Raw genomic sequence first — 20,622 nt, forward strand, 5'->3', positions numbered from 1 at the left:
ATATCATTTGCATTTGGGCCAACTTTAAATGTCATCTCTCAGTAGTAAGACTCGTCATCGTTTTTCTTCCGCAGCACACATCATCAAAGAATCTACAAACGGCTCTACTGGAATCACCGTGGCTCTGGTGCTTATTATAATTGCAGTAGTAGGACTTGCTGCCTTTGTTCTTTTGCGTAAAAAGATAGTACCCCCTGCTCTGGGAGAAATCACATTTGACAACAAGTTATATTTTAACAACCCCATTCGAGCACTGGTGAACACCAAGGGCCTGGTTGCCAACATTGAGCAAAATGAAGAAGCATAGAGAAAGATGGACTCTGTGGGGAATCCACATACTGTAAGGCAACTGTCGGATCAGAGATTTGCAGACTTTATCTGGAGGCTGAATCTAAACCAACTGCTATATTTTGTGCTTTTACATATGTGGACTGTCTCAAAGAGAATGGGTGTAAATTGAACCATCGTAATAATTCTTGCTAAAAGTGGCACAGGAAGAAATTTACAAAGAGGAAACTACAGGTAAATAGTTGATTACATAATCCTAAATAAAAGTGTGTACAGAGTTTTTACTTGTGTGATTTTAAATACTCCAAGAAAAGAAAATGAGGTGTTTGAACTTTATCAAATGAGATGGTTGATTTTTTTTACTTCAGTAAGATGTTTCTGGCCGTCTTCACTTTAAAGAAATTAACAAAAATATATTTGTAAGATTCAAGGGTCTTTTAAAAATAACTACTACGTCAATAAACTGGATTGCTATACAAAATGTATCTGGCTCCTCCTATAGCACTGATCATAAACCGGTGGCTCGCTAAACCATCAAATATGGCGTGCGACTGGATTAGTATCTGTCCAGAAAAATGTTAGCCCACCCACAAATATAGTTGGTGACAGCAAGGAGCAGAATTTCATTCACTGTTCTTCATCAGTTTTACAGAAACCTCCAGGATTCTGTGAAATTGATATGGATTTACAACATGTGTTTTCATTTCCTGACATCTCAATAACTTTTTAATCCAGGCACTCATTTATGGTTAAAAAAAACCCCAAATGATGAATCTCATAAGTAAATACATTTCCAAGAATTTAAGGATTGCACTGTGTGTTGTGAAAATGTTCTTCCTGTATTTCATTGAAAACGAGAACTGAAACCTCTTTGGAATCTGCTGATATCAAAACATTTGTGCACAAAACTAGATTTCTTTGTGATTCATTGGTCATTTTATCGTTGTTGCGCCATACCACTCTAGCACGGTTCACAAACTTTTATGTAATAACTGGATAATTTGCAGCTTGTAACATTCATACTAAGGATAATGCACAGCTGTTTGAATTCACTGTTGATCCTCTGTCTCCTACAAGTCCTCATCACTGATGCTGGCAAAGGTACGTACTGTATAACTAAAAATATTTTATATAATTCCCGATGCTACACCTACTTCAAGAATGTACTGTTTTTTAATGCTTTAGACACAGGTTCTTTTCTGATTTACAATGACGCTCACAACAAATGCATTGAGACAGAGAGCGCCTGCTCTATTACGGTGGCTCCCTGTGATCCACATGCCAAACAGCAGCAGTTTCGTTGGGCTTCTGAGTCCCGCATCCTCAGTCTATCCCAGAAGCTGTGTCTGGCGGCAGCGGAGATTAAAGACTGGGTGAAAGTCCTCCTCTTTGAGTGTGACGAAACCAGTAACCTTCAGCACTGGGAGTGCAAGAACGAAACTCTCTTTGGCCTAAAAGACCAGAATCTCCACTTGAACTGGGGAAACAAAAACGAGAGGAACATGATGATCTACACAGGCGCCGGCTCCTGGAGTCGCTGGAAGATATATGGTACAGGAGACGACCTTTGTTCAAAAGGATATGAACGTAGGTATCCTGGATGTACAGTGGGTTAGATGTTGGTTGGAAGGATAGATGGATGGATGTATGGAATTAATCAGGGCTCTCATTTTTCACTTATGTACACAACAAAAGTCTGTAACAATGTTTCACAAATGCTGGTGTACAATAAATATATTTTGACACAACTGGCATGCCTTGTCTCCCCAGGAACTTTCACTGTAGGAGGCAACTCTTTTGGACTGCCGTGTCATTTTCCATTTAAGTTTTTAGACCAGTGGTACACTGAGTGCACAGTGGACGGTGAGCCTAATGGACAGTTGTGGTGCGCAACTGAAGTTGATTATGACACAACTGAGAAATGGGGCTTTTGTGCCACACAAGGTGAGTCAGAGACAAAACAAATGACAGAGGTGTGATATTTTTTATCCTTCCAAGACATCCACCTTTATTATAGTAAGACATTATAATGAGCTAAAATTATTGTAAGCCACTCTTGTACTGTTTGGAATATCTGTAGTTTGTTTTTTGTTGCCTGTTTTTTTTTTTATAATCCAGTTTCCCAAGGCTGGGACACTGACCCAGTGAGTGGGGTCCAGTACCAGAGGAATGCACAGGCAGCTCTGAACTGGCATGAGGCCAGGAAGAGCTGCCAGCAGGAGGGAGCTGACCTCCTTAGCATCGTAGAGCTGCACGAGCAGTCGTACATTTCAGGTGCACAGTTCATTTATCGTTCACCACCTATTCTATGTAATTTCATCACGTTGATTAACACTAGGTTTTAAAATGTTGTGTTGACATAGCAATGACATCTACATTTGGAACCTCTCTCTGGATTGGCCTGAACTCCTTGGCTATTGACAGTGGATGGCAATGGAGCAACGGACACCCATTCAGATATTTAAACTGGGCTCCAGGTACAGTAATTAAATATGAACATGTTAGAGAGCACCAAAAATAGAACCTATACAGAAATGTTCTTCATGTAAAAAAAAAGTCCAATAAGGAACCATTTAGAATTTGATGCAGCCCTTATATGGTTGCATGATGACTCGCATATTTTTTTTTTTTAAAGAATTGCAATGTATCATAAGGAGTGGGCTGCGTTATCTCAAAATATCACTGAGACTACACACTCCAGTACAGTAGGTGGTGGTATGCTTGCAAATGACCTGCTATTAAACCAGGAAGTCACGTCATTATGTGACCTGTGTGACATTTAAGAGTTCAAACAGAGCATAAAAAGATATGGCGGCGGTGAGCAGTAACATCGACACGCAAGATGTTCCATGCAATTGTAAATCCCTGGCTTAGTGTAATGACTTTGAAGTCAACACACTGGACGACTCGATCATCCATGACGATGATCCATCCATCCATGAGTCCTCCAGTTAAGTTAGAGTTACATTGGATTAAACTACATTTACAACAGGTCACCCCTCATTTGATCCCAAGCTCCAATGTGCGACCTTGAATGCCGCAAAAGCTTCAAAATGGGAGAGCAGGTCCTGCTCCAGGAAACTTGGATACATTTGCCGCAAAGAAAATTCCACCAGTCTGCCTACGCCACCAAGTAAAAACAACCATGCCTAAAATTACTAAGTTGAACATTACCATGAGTGCCTATGACAAACAACTAATTGTATCCTCATTTGTATCCATGGGAAAAGGTGACCTCAGCTTCTGCCCCAGTCACTGGGTTCCTTATTCAGGAAACTGTTATTACCTGGAGAGAAACCAGAAGAAGATGTGGAGGGAGGCTGTGTCTGCCTGTCACAGAGAGGGAGGAGACTTGGCCAGCATTCACAACATAGAGGAACAGAGCTTCATCATATCTCAGTCTGGATACTGTAAGTCTACAGGAATACCAGTGGTGGTTTGGGAAATGTAGGATAAATGTATTGACTACAACAGTTTTATGCGATCTAATCCACAAGGTTCCTGTTTCGTCAAGTGCTCAGAACAAAAGATCAATAGCTGCGATCATCGTTTTTAAATGTAGAGAAAGGATAATTAATCCAAGATATATTTTTGTTTCTCTGTCATTCATCAAACCTGATTATACGTAAAAAGCGTTTAAGCAGTGCTTAGCAAGAGACAGCAACATTGTTCCAGACACATTTAAATTGACGAAAAAACACTTCTTCAAACCAACCACACCTCAGTGATAAACTAACAACTTAGTACTCATTTTCACACTTCAAGTGGTTTTTCTGACGTAAGGCACTCACCATTCACTTGATAAGCGTTAACCCTAGTACACCACGATCTAAACCCTCAGTACCAACGGACGTGCTCTGGATCGGCTTGAATGACCGGAGGAACCAGATGCTGTTCGAATGGTCCGACAACTCCCACGTCACCTACACCCGGTGGCAGAGTGGTGAACCTTCTCACGCCGCCAACCTTCAGGAAGACTGTGTACTTATTAGAGGAAAGATAAAATAACTGAATGTCAATAATGTTGATTTTCCAAACCGTGGTCTTTGTAAATACTACAGGTGTGTATTGGCAAGAATCTGGTGATATGATACGATACAGGGGCAATGGTAAAATATATCGTGATATACTGAGATAGAATAGGCATGTTGATATATTAAGTTGTTTTTTTTTAACATTTAATTGTTGGAAAACTGTCAGCACAGTAAACACACAATGCTGTTACATCTTACATCCAACACTCAGCATTTACATGCTGTTTGTTGTCATACAGGATGGAAAGTGGTCAGATCACATGTGTGAAAAGACTCTGGGGTACATCTGTAAAAAGAAGGCCTCCATTCTACCACCTGCAGGAGCCCAAGAAGAGGCCAATCCTGGATGCAACTCTGTAAGTCATGTTACTCCATTACTCTGAACCAAGAGAATTTGCACGTATTGATGATTTTAAGAATTGGGATTTATTTACTTACTATCTTTTTTCAACTATGTCAAGGGCTCATTCCGATTTGGTTCATACTGCTACACTATTGGAGCACAGTCAAAAACCTTTAACGAAGCAGCACGGGTCTGCTCAGAAGCTGATGGTCATCTGGTGGATGTGGCTAACAGGTAGGTACATATATGTTTAGCCCAACATGACATTAATTCAAGGCTACTGTAGCTAAAATCTGAAGGTGAAGTTCTGCTCTCTGTTTGTGTGTACTCTAGGTATGAGAGTGCCTTCCTGGTCAGTTTAGTGGGTTTAACACCAGAAAAGTATTTCTGGGTTGGTTTGTCCAACACAGAAGATATAAACACTTTTAAGTGGACCACCAAAAGAAAAGTCACATTCACTAATTTCAACGTGGGAATGCCAGGTACAGTACATCTGTCATATAGAAATAAAAATGTGTTTTAAAGGAACATCTGTTCCATTGAATCCCTGATGTGTTTACTTAAAAAGACAGACACCAGGGATGTGTTGCCATGACAACCGGGATTCTCGCTGGATTATGGGATGTGGTTAGCTGCAGCGACAAGGCAAAATACATCTGCAAGAAAACAGCAGTGGGTGCCCCGGTGACAACAGTTCCTCCTACCACAGCAGCCCTGACCTGTGCCTCAGGATGGACGCCTGCAGGAACAAGGAATGTGTGCTACAAGGTTGTGAGGTTTATTTAACTAATTTTTTTTGTATTTGATTTTTGTATGGTAATCAAAATGCCTGTATTTATTCACCAGATTTATAAACAAGAAAAGACTTGGCATGAAGCTCTCAGCTTCTGCAAGGCCATTGGTGGAGACCTGATGAGTATCCACAGTTCTGCAGATTTGGAATTGGATTCGTATGTATTCTCAATAATATATTTATGAATCATTGTGTTAAATGTGTTCATTGAAGTCAACTCTGCAAGCAGTCAGTGTGTGTTATGTTGTCAAAAGGTTTGGTCTGTCTAAACCAGTTTGGATTGGCTTCAACTCTTTGGATACCAGCAAAGGTTTTGTTTGGACTGACGGTTCTGCTGTACGTGGCTTTGCAATGTAAACACTGATATTGGTAGATGCTCCTATCAGGTGTCATGGCCTTTTAAACTGTATTTGCAACAACTTTGATTTAGAGCAACTATGAGAACTGGGGCTTCGGAGAGCCGAACAACTACAATGACAATGAGCATTGTGCTGAAGTGCTCAGTTCTTACATACAGTATTGGAACGACAAGAACTGTGACGACACCAATCACTTGATCTGCCAGATACAAAAAGGTTAATGTGGAACTGTTTGTTTGAAGGAGTTTGGAGAAGTCAGTGCCTTGTACTGATGGGTTTTCCTGTTGTGGTTAATGTTATTTTCAGGTGTGACTCCAAAACCAGAGCCTGTCACGGTACCAGAAGGTAAGGTTCGACAACTTTTCCATCTTAAATGTTTCAGTCAACATAACAGTATCATATCTCTGATTGTTTTTATGTTGGAACACAGGAATCTATATTTGTAAGTGCAAGGGAAGAAATAAAAGGAAAATAAAATAAACAAAACCCCATGAATATTTGACTGTAAATTGTTACTAAAACAATTAATACAGTGTTGTAGAATATCAATAGAGTATCAAGAACTATGAAAAGAAATAATGCAATGTTTCAGTCTACCATTGTTTTCTTACACTAACTGTTTTATTGCTCTGGGTATTATGACATCTCTTCTCACACAAACCTAACACTAACACTTTTCATCCTTGCATTTGAATATGCAAAGTACCCTAAACCGTGTTATTAAATTAACTGTTTGATCATGGAAAGTTTCCGTGGTTACTTTATGTTGCTTTTGTTATACTTTCGCTATAACATTAAAGTCGTATTCTGATCCTTCAAAATCTGCGTACCTTATATTTCCCCTGCAGTATTTAACACCACAGAAGACGGCTGGATCATTTACAACGACACGCAGTATTTCATCAACACTGACCTTCTACCAATGGAAGCTGCCAGAGCCTACTGCAAAAAAAACTTTGGAGAACTTGCAGTAATTACAGGAGACAGTGAGAGAAAGTTTCTTTGGAAACAGGTAAAAAATAAAAAATATAATTTGAAACTTCTTTCTGACTTAATTCAATCAGGAAAGCTTTTAATAAAACTGAATGCCATATGTTTTATTTATGTTTTAACAGATAAAGAAAGAAGATAAAAACCAATACTACATTGGCATGGTGATAAATTTGGATAAATCATTCAGGTAATAAACTATAATCTATAAGAATGTGCTGTCAGGGCGACACATGGATTCAAGGTAGGGTTAGGGGCTACACAAAAAACAGCACCGTGTCTCCCTTTCGTTTTACTATGGCGATGCACAGGTTGACAGATAAGGTCAATGAATAAATGTGTGGTCAACCATCTACAATCCACCTCTGTTGGGAACTCAGTTTACAAAGAGAGCTGACGAAGGGAGTGGAATGGATGTAGACGAGTGTCAAGGGTGATAAGTGACAAAGAAGATTAGTGGCAAAGTAGAAAGTAAAATTATATAAGGAAGTAGTGAGACGTCTATGATGTATGGTGACCAGGATGCATAGGGTCAGTAGTGATCAAATCAGGGGCACAGTTAAGGTGCAGTAGTGTGTAAACGTGAGGTTGACTGGGGAGATATTGGCCCACAGATTTTGGAAATACAGCTGCCAGACGAGGAAAAATTGAGTGAAAGAGGAAATGCCATTACATGCATATGATCTGTGTTCATTTTTGACCCTCGCAGCTGGCTTGATGGTTCACCTGTCACTTACACAAAGTGGGAAAACAATGAACCCAACTTTGCCAACAATGATGAAAACTGTGTCACCATATACAGAAATATGGGTGAGTTTGTTGATCAAATGAGGTGAAGAGTTTTGGTGAAATAATCGGTTTTTGATCTCGGTTCATTCTGCACACACAGGATACTGGAATGATATCAACTGTGGATACGACCTTCCTTCAATTTGCAAAAGAAACAGCAATTTTGTCAACACAACAATGGCTCCCACCACTGCTCCCAAGGGAAGCTGTGCACCAGAGTGGCTGTCTTTCCAAGGAAAAGTAAGACTGCTTCAAAACCAGGTTGACACTTTGCCATCCTCAATGACGGTCTCTGCTCTACAGGATTCCTATGTTCTGTCTGTTTTTAAAACGCCACCAAGGTTACCATCAACTGACACTCACTTCAGTCCTCTTCTCTAAACAGTGTTACAGAATTGTGACAAGTGACAATAAGAATTGGCAAGATGCCAGGTCATACTGTTACAACCAAGGAGGAAATCTGGTTTCAATCGTCAGTGCAAAGGACCAAGGTAGCTAGTGTGACTGCAGCTGACTAATGCTTATGTACCGTACATCTGTACCTGGACAGAAGGTTTAACAATAACCGTTTCCATTTTATTTAGCTTTCCTGACAACGCAGATAATCGGATACAATGAAGATTTTTGGATTGGCATGAACGATGTCAACTGGGACATGCGCTTTGCATGGACAGATGGCAAAGGAGTTTCATACACAAACTGGGCCAAAGGTCACCCTTCATCTACTCCTGATGGACGTCACTCATTCTCAGATGAGGTGACTTTATGCTTTTATTTCAAACTGTTATTCATGCTGGAATATTAATTAATTTCTTGGACTGAGAAGAGTATGAATTTTAATAAAATATAGGATTGACATTCATCTAAACAATATAAATAACCAAATATTGTTAAATTGTTGGGTGACTTTGTATGTGGGCCATTTATATTTAACACTACTCTTTCAGGTATTTGACTTTCAGGTATTTGACTTTCAGGTATTTGACTTTCAGGTATTTGACTTTCAGGTATTTGACTGTGTCATCATGGTGGGCAGTTCCTCTCGATTAAAAGGAATGTGGAAAGTTGAGGACTGCAATGCACAAAAAGCTTTTATTTGTAAAAGAAACATCGGTGAGTGGAACTCTTAATAGAAAAGCACCAGTTATCAGACTGGAGTATTTCATTCATGTGTATTATAACTAACAGTTGATGTATCCTATTCACAAAGATCCTCAGATTGTAGTCCCACCCACCACTGTGTTACCAAAGGCTTTCCAGAAGCTCGGTAATGATTCCTACAAACTGGTGGCCCAGAAGATGAGATGGGACGAAGCAAGGAGGCAGTGCCAAGCAGATGATGCCGATCTGGCCAGTATCCTAGACCCGGTTGCTCAGTCCTATGTCACATTACAGATTTTCAAGCACAATGAACCTCTGTGGATTGGTCTCAACAGCAACGTGGTAAAAGACTTGGCCATTTATTTAGATCTAGTACAGTATGCAGATGGAGATCTTGAGCTGGACTGAACACACGTGTCTTACCAACAGACAGGTGGTCGTTACAAGTGGGTGGATAACTGGATGCTGTCTTACACCCAATGGGGAACAGATGAGCCTAAAAACAACTATGGCTGTGTGTACGTAGATGTGGATATGAAATGGAAGACAGCACCATGCACCAACACCTACTACTCCCTTTGCAAGACGTCACAAGGTCTGTTGCTTCTTTTGCACAACTAGCCATAAGACAGAAACAGCAGATTCTGTAAGTATGATGTCATGTCCTGCCTCTATTACAGACATTGCTCCTACTGAGCCTCCACAGCTTTCTGGAAACTGTCCAGAGTCAAAGAAGGAAAAAACCTGGATACCTTTTAGAGGCCACTGTTACTCCTTCCTCAGCTCAAAGGTGGACAACTGGGCTCATGCATCAGTTGAATGCCTGAAACTTGGTACATTTTCAAACTTGTTCAATTGTAGTGTTTATGTTGACGCATTAAAATGCTTCAATGTTGTTCTGGAACTGTGGCCACCAGGTGCAACCCTGGTGAGTATTCAGGACCCAACTGAAGGTCAATTCATACAAAAGAACCTAGAGCTCCTGCAAGATGGTGCCAAGACCTTCTGGATTGGTCTCTACAAGACACATGAAGGTGAGCGTGGCTTTGCAATACTGGTAACCTCTAATTTAACAAGTACAGAACGTACAATAATAATGCGTTTGTCCATTGTGTCAAACTCCAAATACAACTAATTTGCGAGAAAACCGTTTACTCTAGAACTTATTTTGTTGCAGGCGAGTGGATGTGGATTGATAACGGTGTTGTGGATTATACCAACTGGAAAGCAGGGATGCCAAAATCAGACACATGTGTGGACATTAACTCTGAAAGTGGACAGTGGAGCACCAATAGCTGTAGCAGATATAGGTCGTACATCTGCAAAACACCAAAAGGTAATTTGAATCTCAACTACATGGTTATTTTTATTCTTCTAAGTGTGACTTACATTTGTACCTATATTTCAGTTGTTACTCCTACAGAAACGCCTCCAGCTGTCGGTGAGTTTTCTCTTTATCTGAAATATCATTTGCATTTGGGCCAACTTTATATGTCATCTCTCAGAAGTAAAACAGAATATTTTTTCTTCCGCAGCACCCATCATCAAAGAATCTTCAAACGGCTCTACTGGCACCACCGTGGCTCTGGTGCTTGTTGGAATTGCAGTAGTTAGACTTGCAGCCTTTGTGCTTTTGCGTAAAAAGATAGTACCCCCTGCTCTGGGAGAAATCACATTTGACAACAAGTTATATTTTAACAACCCCATTCGAGCACTGGTGAACACCAAGGGCCTGGTTGCCAACATTGAGCAAAATGAAGAAGCATAGAGAAAGATGGACTCTGTGGGGAATCCACATACTGTAAGGCAACTGTCGGATCAGAGATTTGCAGACTTTATCTGGAGGCTGAATCTAAACCAACTGCTATATTTTGTGCTTTTACATATGTGGACTGTCTCAAAGAGAATGGGTGTAAATTGAACCATCGTAATAATTCTTGCTAAAAGTGGCACAGGAAGAAATTTACAAAGAGGAAACTACAGGTAAATAGTTGATTACATAATCCTAAATAAAAAAAGAGTTTTTACTTGATTTTAAATACTCCAAGAAAAAATACATAATATAATTATTATATAATAATAAAGCAGTGAAGTTCCACGATGCAACATGTAAGCAAGTGTGTCACAACAAAAAAGCCACTACGTGTTCATCAACATACTTGCAAATTAAAGGTAAAATTAAAGTGAATCAGTTTACAGGAGTTAAAGAGTCACTGAAATTGTAACTAATGCTCCATCTTAGGCCTCCACAGAGAATTCAACACCACATAGATTGTGACAACTCAAGTCAAAGCCAGAACAAATGGAATCTTCTGTGATTTCATCTCTATGTAATGTTCTGAACTTAAAGTGTATACCAAACTTTGTGTGATGCCAATTTAGAAACCCTGAAACAACCCTACAGTGCTTGTCGAAATTCCGGAGTTTTCTCTGTCCTGCTGGGTCAGGAATCTGATGTTCCTTCAACCCTAGCAGCAATTGACCACCCTCCATTCTCACTCCTAAAATGAGGCAGTATTCTCCATGGCAACTGCAGCCCTCTCAGGCTGTCAGAGCTAATCCTCCGATCTCACTTCTTGTAAGAGGGATTTAAGCAGCGGCACCCATGCCCAAGAATTCTTCACAAACAACTGGATCTCAGAGCAGAGGGGAAACACGACCAGTTACAACAACAGAGGGGTAAACAGTAAGGCTGGCTTTTTTTTTTATCTCTATGGTATTTTTAGCTGTCAGTACCTTTCAGCAACAGATTAGCTGTCTTGTTTTTGTGACTGGTTTTAGATGCTGGGTAGCACAGCGTGGGAGGATGTTGCTGCGAGGCATGTTTATCTCTGCATTTTTATCTTTGATAAAACAGAGATCGTAAGGAGTGTTGTTGAAGGTCACTCATTCTAGAAAGGCTTTTCTGGGGCTTGTAGTCCCACAGTGCACAAACAGCAGCAGATGCAGCTATAATATCACTCACAATGGTTTCCCCACTGAGGCAAGGACTAGGTTGATTTTATTTTTGTACTTCTACCTTCCTCTAATCCACTTTGCTCTGCCTCCTTGTTCTTTCTCTGCCTTGCACTTTAACTTGCTTTCACTAAATGTTTTGTTTTGCGGAAATTTCTCATATTTTAATTGCCATGTTTAACTTCTTTCTCTCTCTTTCACCTTTTGCTTTTCCTGTTTCCTCTCCATCTCCTCCTCCACCTTGCCTCAAGGTACTCCTGCAAGGCCATGAACTTCAGGGGCTGTCAGACTTTACTGCTCTTTCTAATGCCTCTACTTCTAATGGGGAGGTTGTTGGAGGGAAGGGGGCAGGAATGGGGGTACTTGCAGGAAGCTCTCAAGGCCTTGGATCCATCCTTGGGGACAGAGGACAGTTCTCAGCTCCAGAAGGATAAAACTGGGCTGCTTATTGCCAAACTTCTTAACACAGTGCATTGTTCAGAACGGCCTGGGGCATCAGAAGACATGTGTGAAAAGGTAACGTCTTCCATATCCTATCTGCAGATGATGTGAAAGGCAGTATTAAATCCATTCAGTTGGCTATTGTCATGAAAAGTGTTTATTATGAGTGGAATGTGCGGAACTTAAGGCTTGAGTCCTTGACCGCGTTGAAGAGTTAATGCCTAACTCTGAGTTAAAGTGGCTTTTGACATCCTTCAGTTTGACATATTAATCTATAGCATGGAATGTTTAGATGTCTAAATGGTTCCGGAATGGATTACGCACCCTGAATTTTAAAGATTCATTTAGAGAGCACATTTTTGTCTTGAAAATTCTAAAAGATAAAGGTACTTCAGCTACTTTCGCAACTACTCTCTTGTTTATGTTTTGTGTAGATTGACATGACAACACTCAGCTTATTATTTGCTGAGTGGCAGTCTTGCTGCTTTGCACAGACAAAACAGGCCTTATTCCAAAATCCACTGCAACTGACCTCATATGTAAACCGTTTACCAATTTTACACTACGTGATGTTGTCTGAGTAGGTTATGCATTCATGTAATCTCTAAATGATTGATGCCTGTCATTGTCATTGTCAGTGCCTGACCCCAGATGTAGCTCTCTCCGTGCTGGAGGATCATGGGAACGATTATCTCAACGAGGAGGAGTACCAGCAAATTTCCACAGTTTTACTTTACTACGTCATTAACTTGCAAGATCTCTGCGCGTCAAATGTGTCCTCTCACCCTTCCCTATCTTCTTCTTCCTCTTCATCACGGAACAATCAGTTCTACATTACGGCCCTCACCAACCTGCATCCAGCTGAGGACCACCGACACCTGTCACTGAATGAAACAAACAGTATTCTGAAGCTCATCAACCAGCACTATGACCCCTCTGGCCAAGACATGTCCTCGGGTTTGCAAGTAAAGCTTATTTTTTGATAATCATCCTGAAACGTCTTCCATTAAATCCACACACAGCTAAAATAATTGCTCCTTTTCCACTCCCACAGTGCATTGATGCTGCTCTTCTACTTGAAGCTGTAGATGTAAGAGATGATAAAGGTGCAGATGAGTCTTCAGTGCCCACAGTAGCTGCAGCCATCATCAGCCACATCCTGCAGGGGCACTGTTTCAGACAAAGACACCTGCCATCACCCGCCTTCTTCACCAGTTACATATTTCAGTCCTTAAATCGAACAAACGACCTGCAGATTAACAGTGAGATCACCTTTTTTCCCCCCACTCTTTGGTGGTTGCTTAGTTGCTAAATGTGTTTACAGCGTGTTGGCAGTGGATTTAAATTTTTTTGTCTTTTGTGATGATTTAGTGTCACCTTTTGCAAGCTTTTGGACACTTTTGGTTAACTTTTGCCAACTTTTAATACATGTTGGTTTAGCTTCAATTATCTTTTGAAATTGAATTATTGCTATTTTCTGAAATGTATTTTGCCCATATAATTAAATTGGGTTTGAGAAGTGAATTTATCAGTTGAACTAAATGCTTGCAAACAAAATACATGCTGCCATTTCCAAGCTCTTTATAGTAACGTAAGTCAATTCTTACAAACACAACAGAGAGCTCTGACCTTTGTGTGCGATCTGTTCTTGCCATAGACTTGGAGCAGCTGCTCCATCAGCTGGGAGTCGGTCAGGGAGGTGTAACAGGACGTTCGCACAAAGCAGATGACCTTCAGGTGGATGGTTGTTTACTTGAAACTGAAGACCTACAAGATAAAGAGTGGGCACAAGTGAGATTAAGATTTAAAAAAAAACAAAAAAAAACTTGAACCTGGTTTAAAATAAAAAATGTAACTTTCTTTTACTTATAATCAGGTTTGTTTCTCAGCCAATCAGCTAGTGGATATTTTTGTCCTGGATTCTCATTTGCCAATTTCAAAGCACCACTTTGAACAAATCTGCCCGGCCATTATTCAGCAATTGCTGGCCAATGCCTGCAAATCTACCGTGGACAGCAAGAGAGAAGCTCTGCCTACTGCCCTCGAGAGTAAGACAGTGCATTTAAAATTTTATCTCTGTGTCACAAGTCACGGTAAAAAAAAAAAATACTACATTAAAACATTCTACAATTAGGTTTTACATGGTTTTGTTGTTATTACAAGTCGAAAATCACACTCCGAGGTGCAATTGATTAAGTCATCACCAAGCACAAAACAGTATTTATTTACCATTTAAAGAAACAGCAGCAATTTACCACAGCAGAAACAGTACACGGTATTTGCAGTACAGTCAGAATACACTGTATAGAAATGAGAAATTTCAGATAAATTTTTAAAAAAATTGTGTTTCCCAGAAATGTTGTTCTATACTTATTCCTAAGGTTAAAGTAAATTATAAAAGGGGGTGTGGTTTAATGGCCGATGGATTACTGTTGGACAGCTCAGACTGTGTTTTAACCTGTGTGTTACCCTGCAGAGTACGGCTACAGTACAGCTGCTGTGCTGCTCATCACCCTGGGCTCCATGTTGGGAATCTGTCTGATCTTCTTCAACTCCTGCCAGGAGACCTACACACTCATCCTGCAGCTGTTTGTGGGCCTGGCTGTAGGCACCCTCTCAGGAGACGCTCTCATTTACCTCGTACTACACGTACAACCACACTGCCGCCTGTAGCATGACCTTCTACATACTATAATTTCCGGACTATAAGCTGCTACTGTTTTCACACGGTTTAAATCCTGCGGCTTAAACAATGATGCAGCTAATTTATGGATTTTTACGGCCTAACGTTCATACTGCTAGCGATCAATGACTTTTGTGGTAGGCTACTGTGTGGTATAGTAGTAGTGGATGTCTGTCTGTGCATTCCAAGTACGGTTGGGGAGCCGAAGCAGGAAAGAGCTAACGTGTAACCAGCCATGTTACAGGCACTGTTCGGAAAAAAAAAAATCTTTCTGTGTAAATATCCCATGTTACAACATGGACACCTGCGGCTTATAGAGACGTGAGGCCTATATATGTTTGTTTTAAATTTAGTGGGGGTGGCTTTTATTCAGGTGCACTCAATAGTCCCGAAATTACGGTACTCTGTGTTGTTTGGAGTAAAATAAAATTTTATTTTGTTTGTTGAAGATTCCAGCCCTCCATGAGCACTCTCACAGTGGTGACGATGACGACGAGGCTGATGCTGAAGGAAAGGAGTACATGTGGAAGATTCTAGGAGTGATTGCTGGAATTTATGGCTTCTTTTTGATTAAACGTCTCTTCTCATTTTTAGTTCCTTCTCATGGTCATGTAAGTTGTTGTCTTGCCATTTAAAAACTAAATTTTTTTAGTACATGAAAAAATTTGTTACAGTGTCATGTGGCTTTTCTGGTCCAAAGGCTGACCGCAGTGATGTTCCTTTAGAGCTGCACTGTAACAGTCAGTCAGAGAGAGGGAAGTCCATCTCCACCATCCAGCTGGTGAGCACATCCAATGAAAATGTTTTTATGTTTTTCGTTTCATGTTGAGTCACATGGGTAGGGAAGACATTTAAAGTTCACACTGCTTCATCTTCTCACATGTCTGTTTTACACTACAGAAAAGAATTTTGTCTTGTTTCTGTTTCAGTCTTTGAATAACAGATAAATATGTGTATCCTGCAGGGGCCGATGGAAGAGCTAGAATGTACAGAAGTATTTCCTGATAATGCAGATACGGGGAATCCTTCACCTCTGAGTAATGAGCCAGACAATTAAACACAGTCAGATTTGATGCACTGTACTGTGTGATTAGTCAGTAAGGACTGGATAATCAGAATGACAGGTGGCCACATGGCCTCCCTTTGTCTTTCCAGGACAAGGAGTTCCTCTGCTGGCCGTGATGATAACTGTTGGAGACAGCCTTCACAACTTTGCAGATGGCCTGGTTGTCGGGGCAGCCTTCTCTGTTTCAGCTCAGACTGGTATGGCGACCACAGTAGCCATCTTGTGCCATGAGATTCCACATGAGATAGGTGAGAGCTCCCTCTGTTACTTGGTTGGGCTTTCTTTCTTTTTTTCTTTGACAAGAGTGACCTCTGCTGTTTTTTCTCAAAGGTGATTTTGCAGTGCTGCTCAGCTCTGGGCTCTCAGTGAAGACCGCAGTGCTCATGAACTTTCTCAGCGCTCTAACAGCGTTTATGGGCCTGTACATTGGGCTTGTTGTGTCCTCGGAGACAGAGGTGCAGCAATGGATCTTTGCCATCACTGCTGGGATTTTTCTCTACTTGTCACTAGTAGAAATGGTAAGATAGTGTTCAATGGCTCAGTGGACTTTTTGAAAAATCAGATAAAACAATTAAAAAAATAGATTGACAACAAAAATGTTGTGATACCTTTGTCTATTTAAATGACCTTCTTTGCAGTAAACTTTGCATATCCTAGCCATTGTTTTGTTTACAGAGATATTTTTTCCTTTTCCATACTCAGCTTCCAGAGATGAGTGGAGTGAAGACAGGAAGACCATATATCATGTTCTTCCTGCAGAACCTGGGTCTCCTGACTGGGTGGACCTGTATTCTGCTTCTGGAACTCTTTGAACATAAACTTAAATTATAATTCCACTCAGGCATTGGGTTTTCACATACTAATCCAGTCGTTACTAGTCAAGATATATATATCTTGAGAGTATATAAAGAGAGTAATGATTTATTTTTTGTAAACTTACTTTAACTTATCTTATTAGAACAATGATAAACCATAATTTCAATGTATCATTCTTCATATTAACTGTAAAATGTGACACGCAAGATTAAAACCTCTTTGTTTGACTTAAGCTGCTTTAAAAATAATTTCCCCAACATGCTGCTCTGTCAGTTTTTTATTTTAAGGCCACTGTAGAGCAAGAGGCCATTTCCACCCACCCTGAGGCACTTGTTTTCTTCATCCACCAACCCAGGTGACTAATGCTGGCTGTAGGATACAGTGAGGCTCTGGAGTGATCCAGCCCACACAGCAAACAAGCTCTGCACACACCAGAGTGAGGCTCCAACAAGAGGCAGTTAAAGATATAATGGTGGTGAACATGTTGGTAAAGCAAAGAGAAAGAAACAGTTTTATTAAATGTCAAATATTGGATGTCCAACACAACTGTAATCTTAAAATCTTATGTTACATACATTTAACTTGACTGTTGTGATTTGATTGTTGTCCTTTATCATTTTCAATTTAAGTAAAAAATGTAATTTGTGCTGCTGGGGATTAAAAACTTAGAATTTGTGGCTAAACTGTGATCAGTAAAAGGCTTTGTGAACAAAGAACAGTGTCAGTGATGCTGAGAGTCATTAGGACTTTTTAGAAAGCTGACAAATTTGCTGTTACTTCCTCATGTAAAAACAAAGGCAGGAAGTCCAATGCATTTTCACTCATACCAGCATGTTTGCAGTTAATTTGAAAATTCCAATCTCTTTTGGGGGGTTTCATCTTGCCTTTTTTGCTTTGCATAAAGTAAAATAAAAATATTTATTGGAAAAACTACAAACACAATGTCAAAAACACGAAACGTAAAAATGTTTCCTTTTAATTCGTACTTGTACTGAATGTCAAGTCGACACTTGTTATTTTGGCCACAAATCCCTGTGGAACTACACTCCAATATTACTGGTAAAGAGAACTGTTCTGTATAGTTACACTGTGACCTGAAATCTACTGTATCAGAGCCGAAAAAAGCAAGTTAATGCACAATTCAATTATTTTTTTCTAATTATATAGATTTAAAGATTAACCAGTCAGTTTGGATTTGTATTGCCATTAAAATTTGACACAAACCATTTCCATGCCCTCTTTTGCAACATTAGGTGTATTAAAAGAGATGTCTTTCTCTGATTTGCAACTGCACACCAGACCATTAGAGGGCGACAGTACAAACATAAATTAGAGAACATATACTGTACCACATAAAGTAAACGAGAGTATATTATTTGGACAGACGGGAAGGTTTGTGTGTCTATAACAATGAATGGACAGCTTTAGAACTTTAAATTCCGTTTCAGTTAATTAGATCCTCAACAAACAAACAAAAATACAAAAAACTATGAAATTTCTGTTAAAGACTGTAGTACATAATTACTCAGATTTTCTGGTTTACTAAGTGAAAACTAACTAAAGAATTTTGGGTGTTTGGGGTTTTTTGTTTTACTAGAATAACTAGAACTAACGACGTTTTTTGTTGTTTTAACAGTTATTAAACATAAACTATACAAAAATAGCATGCTGCTTTAAAATTAGATTAGCACATGTTTAACAAGCTCGTGTTTAATTTTTACACTGTATTTTTGTTTTTCCACTGAACCTCTTACACGTACACTGTTATGTCAGGGTACATATTATCATGTGGATCAGTCTACTGACATTTCGGACCTTAAGGCTGAAAAAAATTGCTATTCACCGGTTAAACAGTAACCCAGAGCAATAACATGTACAACACCTGCCAAAATGTGTCAAAATGGCTGCCAACTTGAGGCCCGTTGAGGTTAAAACGCAATATTTTATAGCTTTGCAATTTTTTTTTCCTCGGATGGTGTTTATATATTATCATATTGTGCTGTGAGGAGGTGTTGAACGAAGCCAGCGTGGGAAGAAGTACTTTGTGTTGCTGAGGGCTGTGATATCTCAGAATTCCAATCCACATCGCCATCATAGCTCGGATCACCATCAAGATGACGACCGTCACCATGAAAATGAAAACTTTCTCTTGCGTCGAGGCTCCTCCTCACTTCTACCGCCTCAACAAACTTAATGGCAGCCGGTATCAGGTGTAAACGGAGGCTTACACCTCTTTCTAACATTAACAACTGAATAGATACAAATTTTAAAATGTCGTATTTCGTTTACCTGAGACGTAGAGTCTTTCCTGGGCGTCCATTTTCCACGGTTATTTTTGTCAGTCGGTGCAATGGTAGTTAATTGCCCCAAAACAGCGGGAGCAACGGCTGCTGTTATCAAACACATGGACGCGCAGACGATACAAGTGAGTACATTTTACTTCATAAAATAAATATTGTTAAATATGACCCAAGTTTACATTTTTCAGAAACACGCTCAATAGGAGTCGTTTAGTCACTACCGCTTGTTGCAATTGTTTTCTTAGTTTATGTACAGTGTCCTTGGGTGACTTGAAAGGCGCTTATAAATAAAATGTATTATTATTAGTATTATTATTAAGTGAAGGAGCGAAGGAGATGACGTCATCGGAAGTTTTAACGGTCGATTTTAAAATTCAAAAGTTTTCCACATACAGCTATAGATAACTACTTAGCTCGTTTTACCCAAAATTTAACTATTTTTATATTTTAATATTTCATGGTGGCCATTTTCAAACGTACTAGTAGGTTAGTTTATAAAATACTTGGGTTAGTTTATTAAAATATTTTAGTCACGTACTGTATATAGTTAAATGTTAAGTCAGGCGAGGTTTAAAGGTTAACTGATTATTTTTTTTTTTTCTTATTGTTATTATTATTATTATATAAGGGTAAACGAATACATTTTTATTAGAATATGTAATAGATAGATAGGATCCAGAGCAAATGTGATTAAAAATTCTAAATTGAAACTATCCATCCATCCATCCATTTTCATCCGCTTATCTGTTACCGGGTCGCGGGGACAGCAGTCGCCACCCAAATCACATTGCACCATACCAACCCCCCAAACCTTCCTGCGGGTGGTGAGTCCACTGGAAGGTATTAACCGCCCTAACCGGGATTCGAACTTGTCCAGGAGGTGAACCCTGGGGTTCCACACCAATGACAGAGACATTGCCTCTGGGCCAAAGCGCCACTAATTTGAAACTAAAATGTTTAATTTTTTTAACTTACCAATAAAATTAACAATTTAATTAATTTCTTTGCTGTTTTATGATAAACAGTTTTTAAACAAGAATTTAAAAAAATCTGTTATGTTGACATTCGTATTGTTAATACCTTTGTAGTTATGCACTATTCAGATATAATGTGAACAATGGATACAATGCTAAATTAATTCACTTCTTAGTCATGTTTGTTTGCAAATTAGATTAAATATCATTTCATATGGTTTCTTCAGTCAGACTTTTCACTGCTACCATTTTCCCCGCCTACTCTATCTCCTTTTATATGAATAATGTGTATTTCCTCAGAGAACAGAATAATAATGACATTCCACTTCTTCACTTTTATTATGAGCAGTTAAGCAGAGTAAATTACACTTTCAGCCCGTCATCATATCAGCTTGCATAAAAGACCACCCACATAATGTCATTTGATGAAACGGACATAACAACTCACTTCAAATGAAAAAATACAGTTTTTGATATATAATGTCTGTAATCTTACACTATATTAAAGCAGAAGTTACCTCTTTTTTTGCCTTTTTGAGTCACCTAGTCATTATGTTTTGATATTGTAGCTGGGTTATTAGCTGCTCAAAATCAGTTTTACTTTTACTATTTCACTCTTTAATTAACAACTTTAATTTTCTTTCTTTGTGTGTACAGTGGACTGAAAATGTTAACTTAAACTTAAAAGTT

The 20,622-nt window shown here is 39.4% G+C and overlaps 5 protein-coding genes across 9 annotated transcripts in view; 4 read left to right on the top strand and 1 right to left on the bottom strand.

The window, feature by feature from the left end:
* The window catches only part of LOC103377459 (macrophage mannose receptor 1-like), an 11,262-nt gene extending 10,493 nt beyond the window's left edge, over positions 1 to 769 (top strand). Inside the window, exon 30 of one of the 2 annotated variants that reach the window (XM_008308277.3) lies at positions 75 to 769. In XM_008308277.3, coding sequence (XP_008306499.2) covers positions 75 to 307 — 233 coding nt within the window. In that variant the 3' untranslated portion in view covers positions 308 to 769. Of the gene's footprint in view, positions 44 to 74 lie in introns of those variants that run through there. The other variant, XM_025054412.1, reaches the window with a different exon arrangement.
* The window catches only part of hacd1 (3-hydroxyacyl-CoA dehydratase 1), a 34,975-nt gene extending 21,128 nt beyond the window's left edge, over positions 1 to 13,847 (bottom strand). The window contains exon 1 of the mRNA XM_008308255.3: positions 13,723 to 13,847. The gene's annotated coding sequence lies outside the window, so the exon portion shown is untranslated. The remainder of the gene's footprint in view (positions 1 to 13,722) is intronic.
* LOC103377467 (macrophage mannose receptor 1-like) lies at positions 1,209 to 10,863 on the top strand. The gene is made up of 30 exons (XM_025054413.1): positions 1,209 to 1,389; positions 1,474 to 1,875; positions 2,059 to 2,232; positions 2,407 to 2,562; positions 2,652 to 2,765; positions 3,281 to 3,421; positions 3,519 to 3,698; positions 4,130 to 4,287; positions 4,562 to 4,678; positions 4,784 to 4,899; positions 4,999 to 5,147; positions 5,234 to 5,433; positions 5,512 to 5,615; positions 5,713 to 5,794; positions 5,889 to 6,033; positions 6,124 to 6,162; positions 6,666 to 6,829; positions 6,933 to 6,997; positions 7,517 to 7,617; positions 7,697 to 7,836; positions 7,982 to 8,087; positions 8,181 to 8,353; positions 8,604 to 8,709; positions 8,807 to 9,039; positions 9,127 to 9,292; positions 9,378 to 9,530; positions 9,615 to 9,731; positions 9,875 to 10,033; positions 10,106 to 10,138; positions 10,233 to 10,863. The coding sequence occupies exons 1-30, from the start codon at positions 1,320 to 1,322 to the stop codon at positions 10,463 to 10,465; spliced, it is 4,296 nt and encodes a 1,431-aa protein (XP_024910181.1). The 5' UTR covers positions 1,209 to 1,319; the 3' UTR covers positions 10,466 to 10,863.
* Positions 11,054 to 17,341, top strand: LOC103377465 (zinc transporter ZIP12). 3 transcript variants are annotated; one of them, XM_008308290.3, is made up of 13 exons: positions 11,054 to 11,383; positions 11,904 to 12,168; positions 12,732 to 13,058; positions 13,148 to 13,355; positions 13,751 to 13,884; positions 13,970 to 14,141; positions 14,570 to 14,742; positions 15,226 to 15,387; positions 15,477 to 15,557; positions 15,741 to 15,813; positions 15,932 to 16,090; positions 16,173 to 16,360; positions 16,545 to 17,341. In XM_008308290.3, the coding sequence occupies exons 2-13, from the start codon at positions 11,920 to 11,922 to the stop codon at positions 16,671 to 16,673; spliced, it is 2,055 nt and encodes a 684-aa protein (XP_008306512.1). In that variant the 5' UTR covers positions 11,054 to 11,383; positions 11,904 to 11,919; the 3' UTR covers positions 16,674 to 17,341. The 3 variants fall into 3 exon arrangements, with proteins under 3 accessions (XP_008306512.1, XP_024910183.1, XP_024910184.1); XM_025054415.1 differs by lacking the exon at positions 11,054 to 11,383 and having other exon boundaries at positions 12,112 to 12,168; positions 12,732 to 12,799; positions 12,921 to 13,058; XM_025054416.1 differs by lacking the exons at positions 11,054 to 11,383; positions 11,904 to 12,168; positions 12,732 to 13,058; ... (2 more) ...; positions 13,970 to 14,141; positions 14,570 to 14,742 and having other exon boundaries at positions 15,302 to 15,387; positions 15,502 to 15,557.
* Positions 17,342 to 18,959: 1,618 nt separating this feature from the next.
* cacnb2a (calcium channel, voltage-dependent, beta 2a) overlaps positions 18,960 to 20,622 on the top strand; it is a 37,778-nt gene continuing 36,115 nt past the window's right edge. For both annotated transcript variants that reach the window (XM_008308283.3, XM_008308285.3), the window contains exon 1: positions 18,960 to 19,083. In XM_008308283.3, the coding sequence (XP_008306505.1) occupies positions 19,009 to 19,083 (75 nt within the window). In that variant the 5' untranslated portion in view covers positions 18,960 to 19,008. The remainder of the gene's footprint in view (positions 19,084 to 20,622) is intronic.

This window comes from Cynoglossus semilaevis, chromosome 3, assembly GCF_000523025.1.
Source record: "Cynoglossus semilaevis isolate Cse_v1.0 chromosome 3, Cse_v1.0, whole genome shotgun sequence".
Lineage (NCBI taxonomy): Eukaryota > Metazoa > Chordata > Actinopteri > Pleuronectiformes > Cynoglossidae > Cynoglossus > Cynoglossus semilaevis.

What these genes read in the sequence shown, in the direction of transcription:
- LOC103377467 (XM_025054413.1), top strand. Translation starts at nt 1,320, where the DNA reads ATGCACAGCTGTTTGAATTCACTGTTGATCCTCTGTCTCCTACAAGTC. An exon ending in CGTCAGTGCAAAGGACCAAG is followed by an intron (nt 8,088 to 8,180) that starts GTAGCTAGTGTG and finishes CATTTTATTTAG; the next exon opens with CTTTCCTGACAACGCAGATA. An exon ending in CATCTGCAAAACACCAAAAG is followed by an intron (nt 10,034 to 10,105) that starts GTAATTTGAATC and finishes CCTATATTTCAG; the next exon opens with TTGTTACTCCTACAGAAACG.
- LOC103377465 (XM_008308290.3), top strand. Translation starts at nt 11,920, where the DNA reads ATGAACTTCAGGGGCTGTCAGACTTTACTGCTCTTTCTAATGCCTCTA. An exon ending in CAGAAGACATGTGTGAAAAG is followed by an intron (nt 12,169 to 12,731) that starts GTAACGTCTTCC and finishes TGTCATTGTCAG; the next exon opens with TGCCTGACCCCAGATGTAGC. An exon ending in AAACGACCTGCAGATTAACA is followed by an intron (nt 13,356 to 13,750) that starts GTGAGATCACCT and finishes TTCTTGCCATAG; the next exon opens with ACTTGGAGCAGCTGCTCCAT.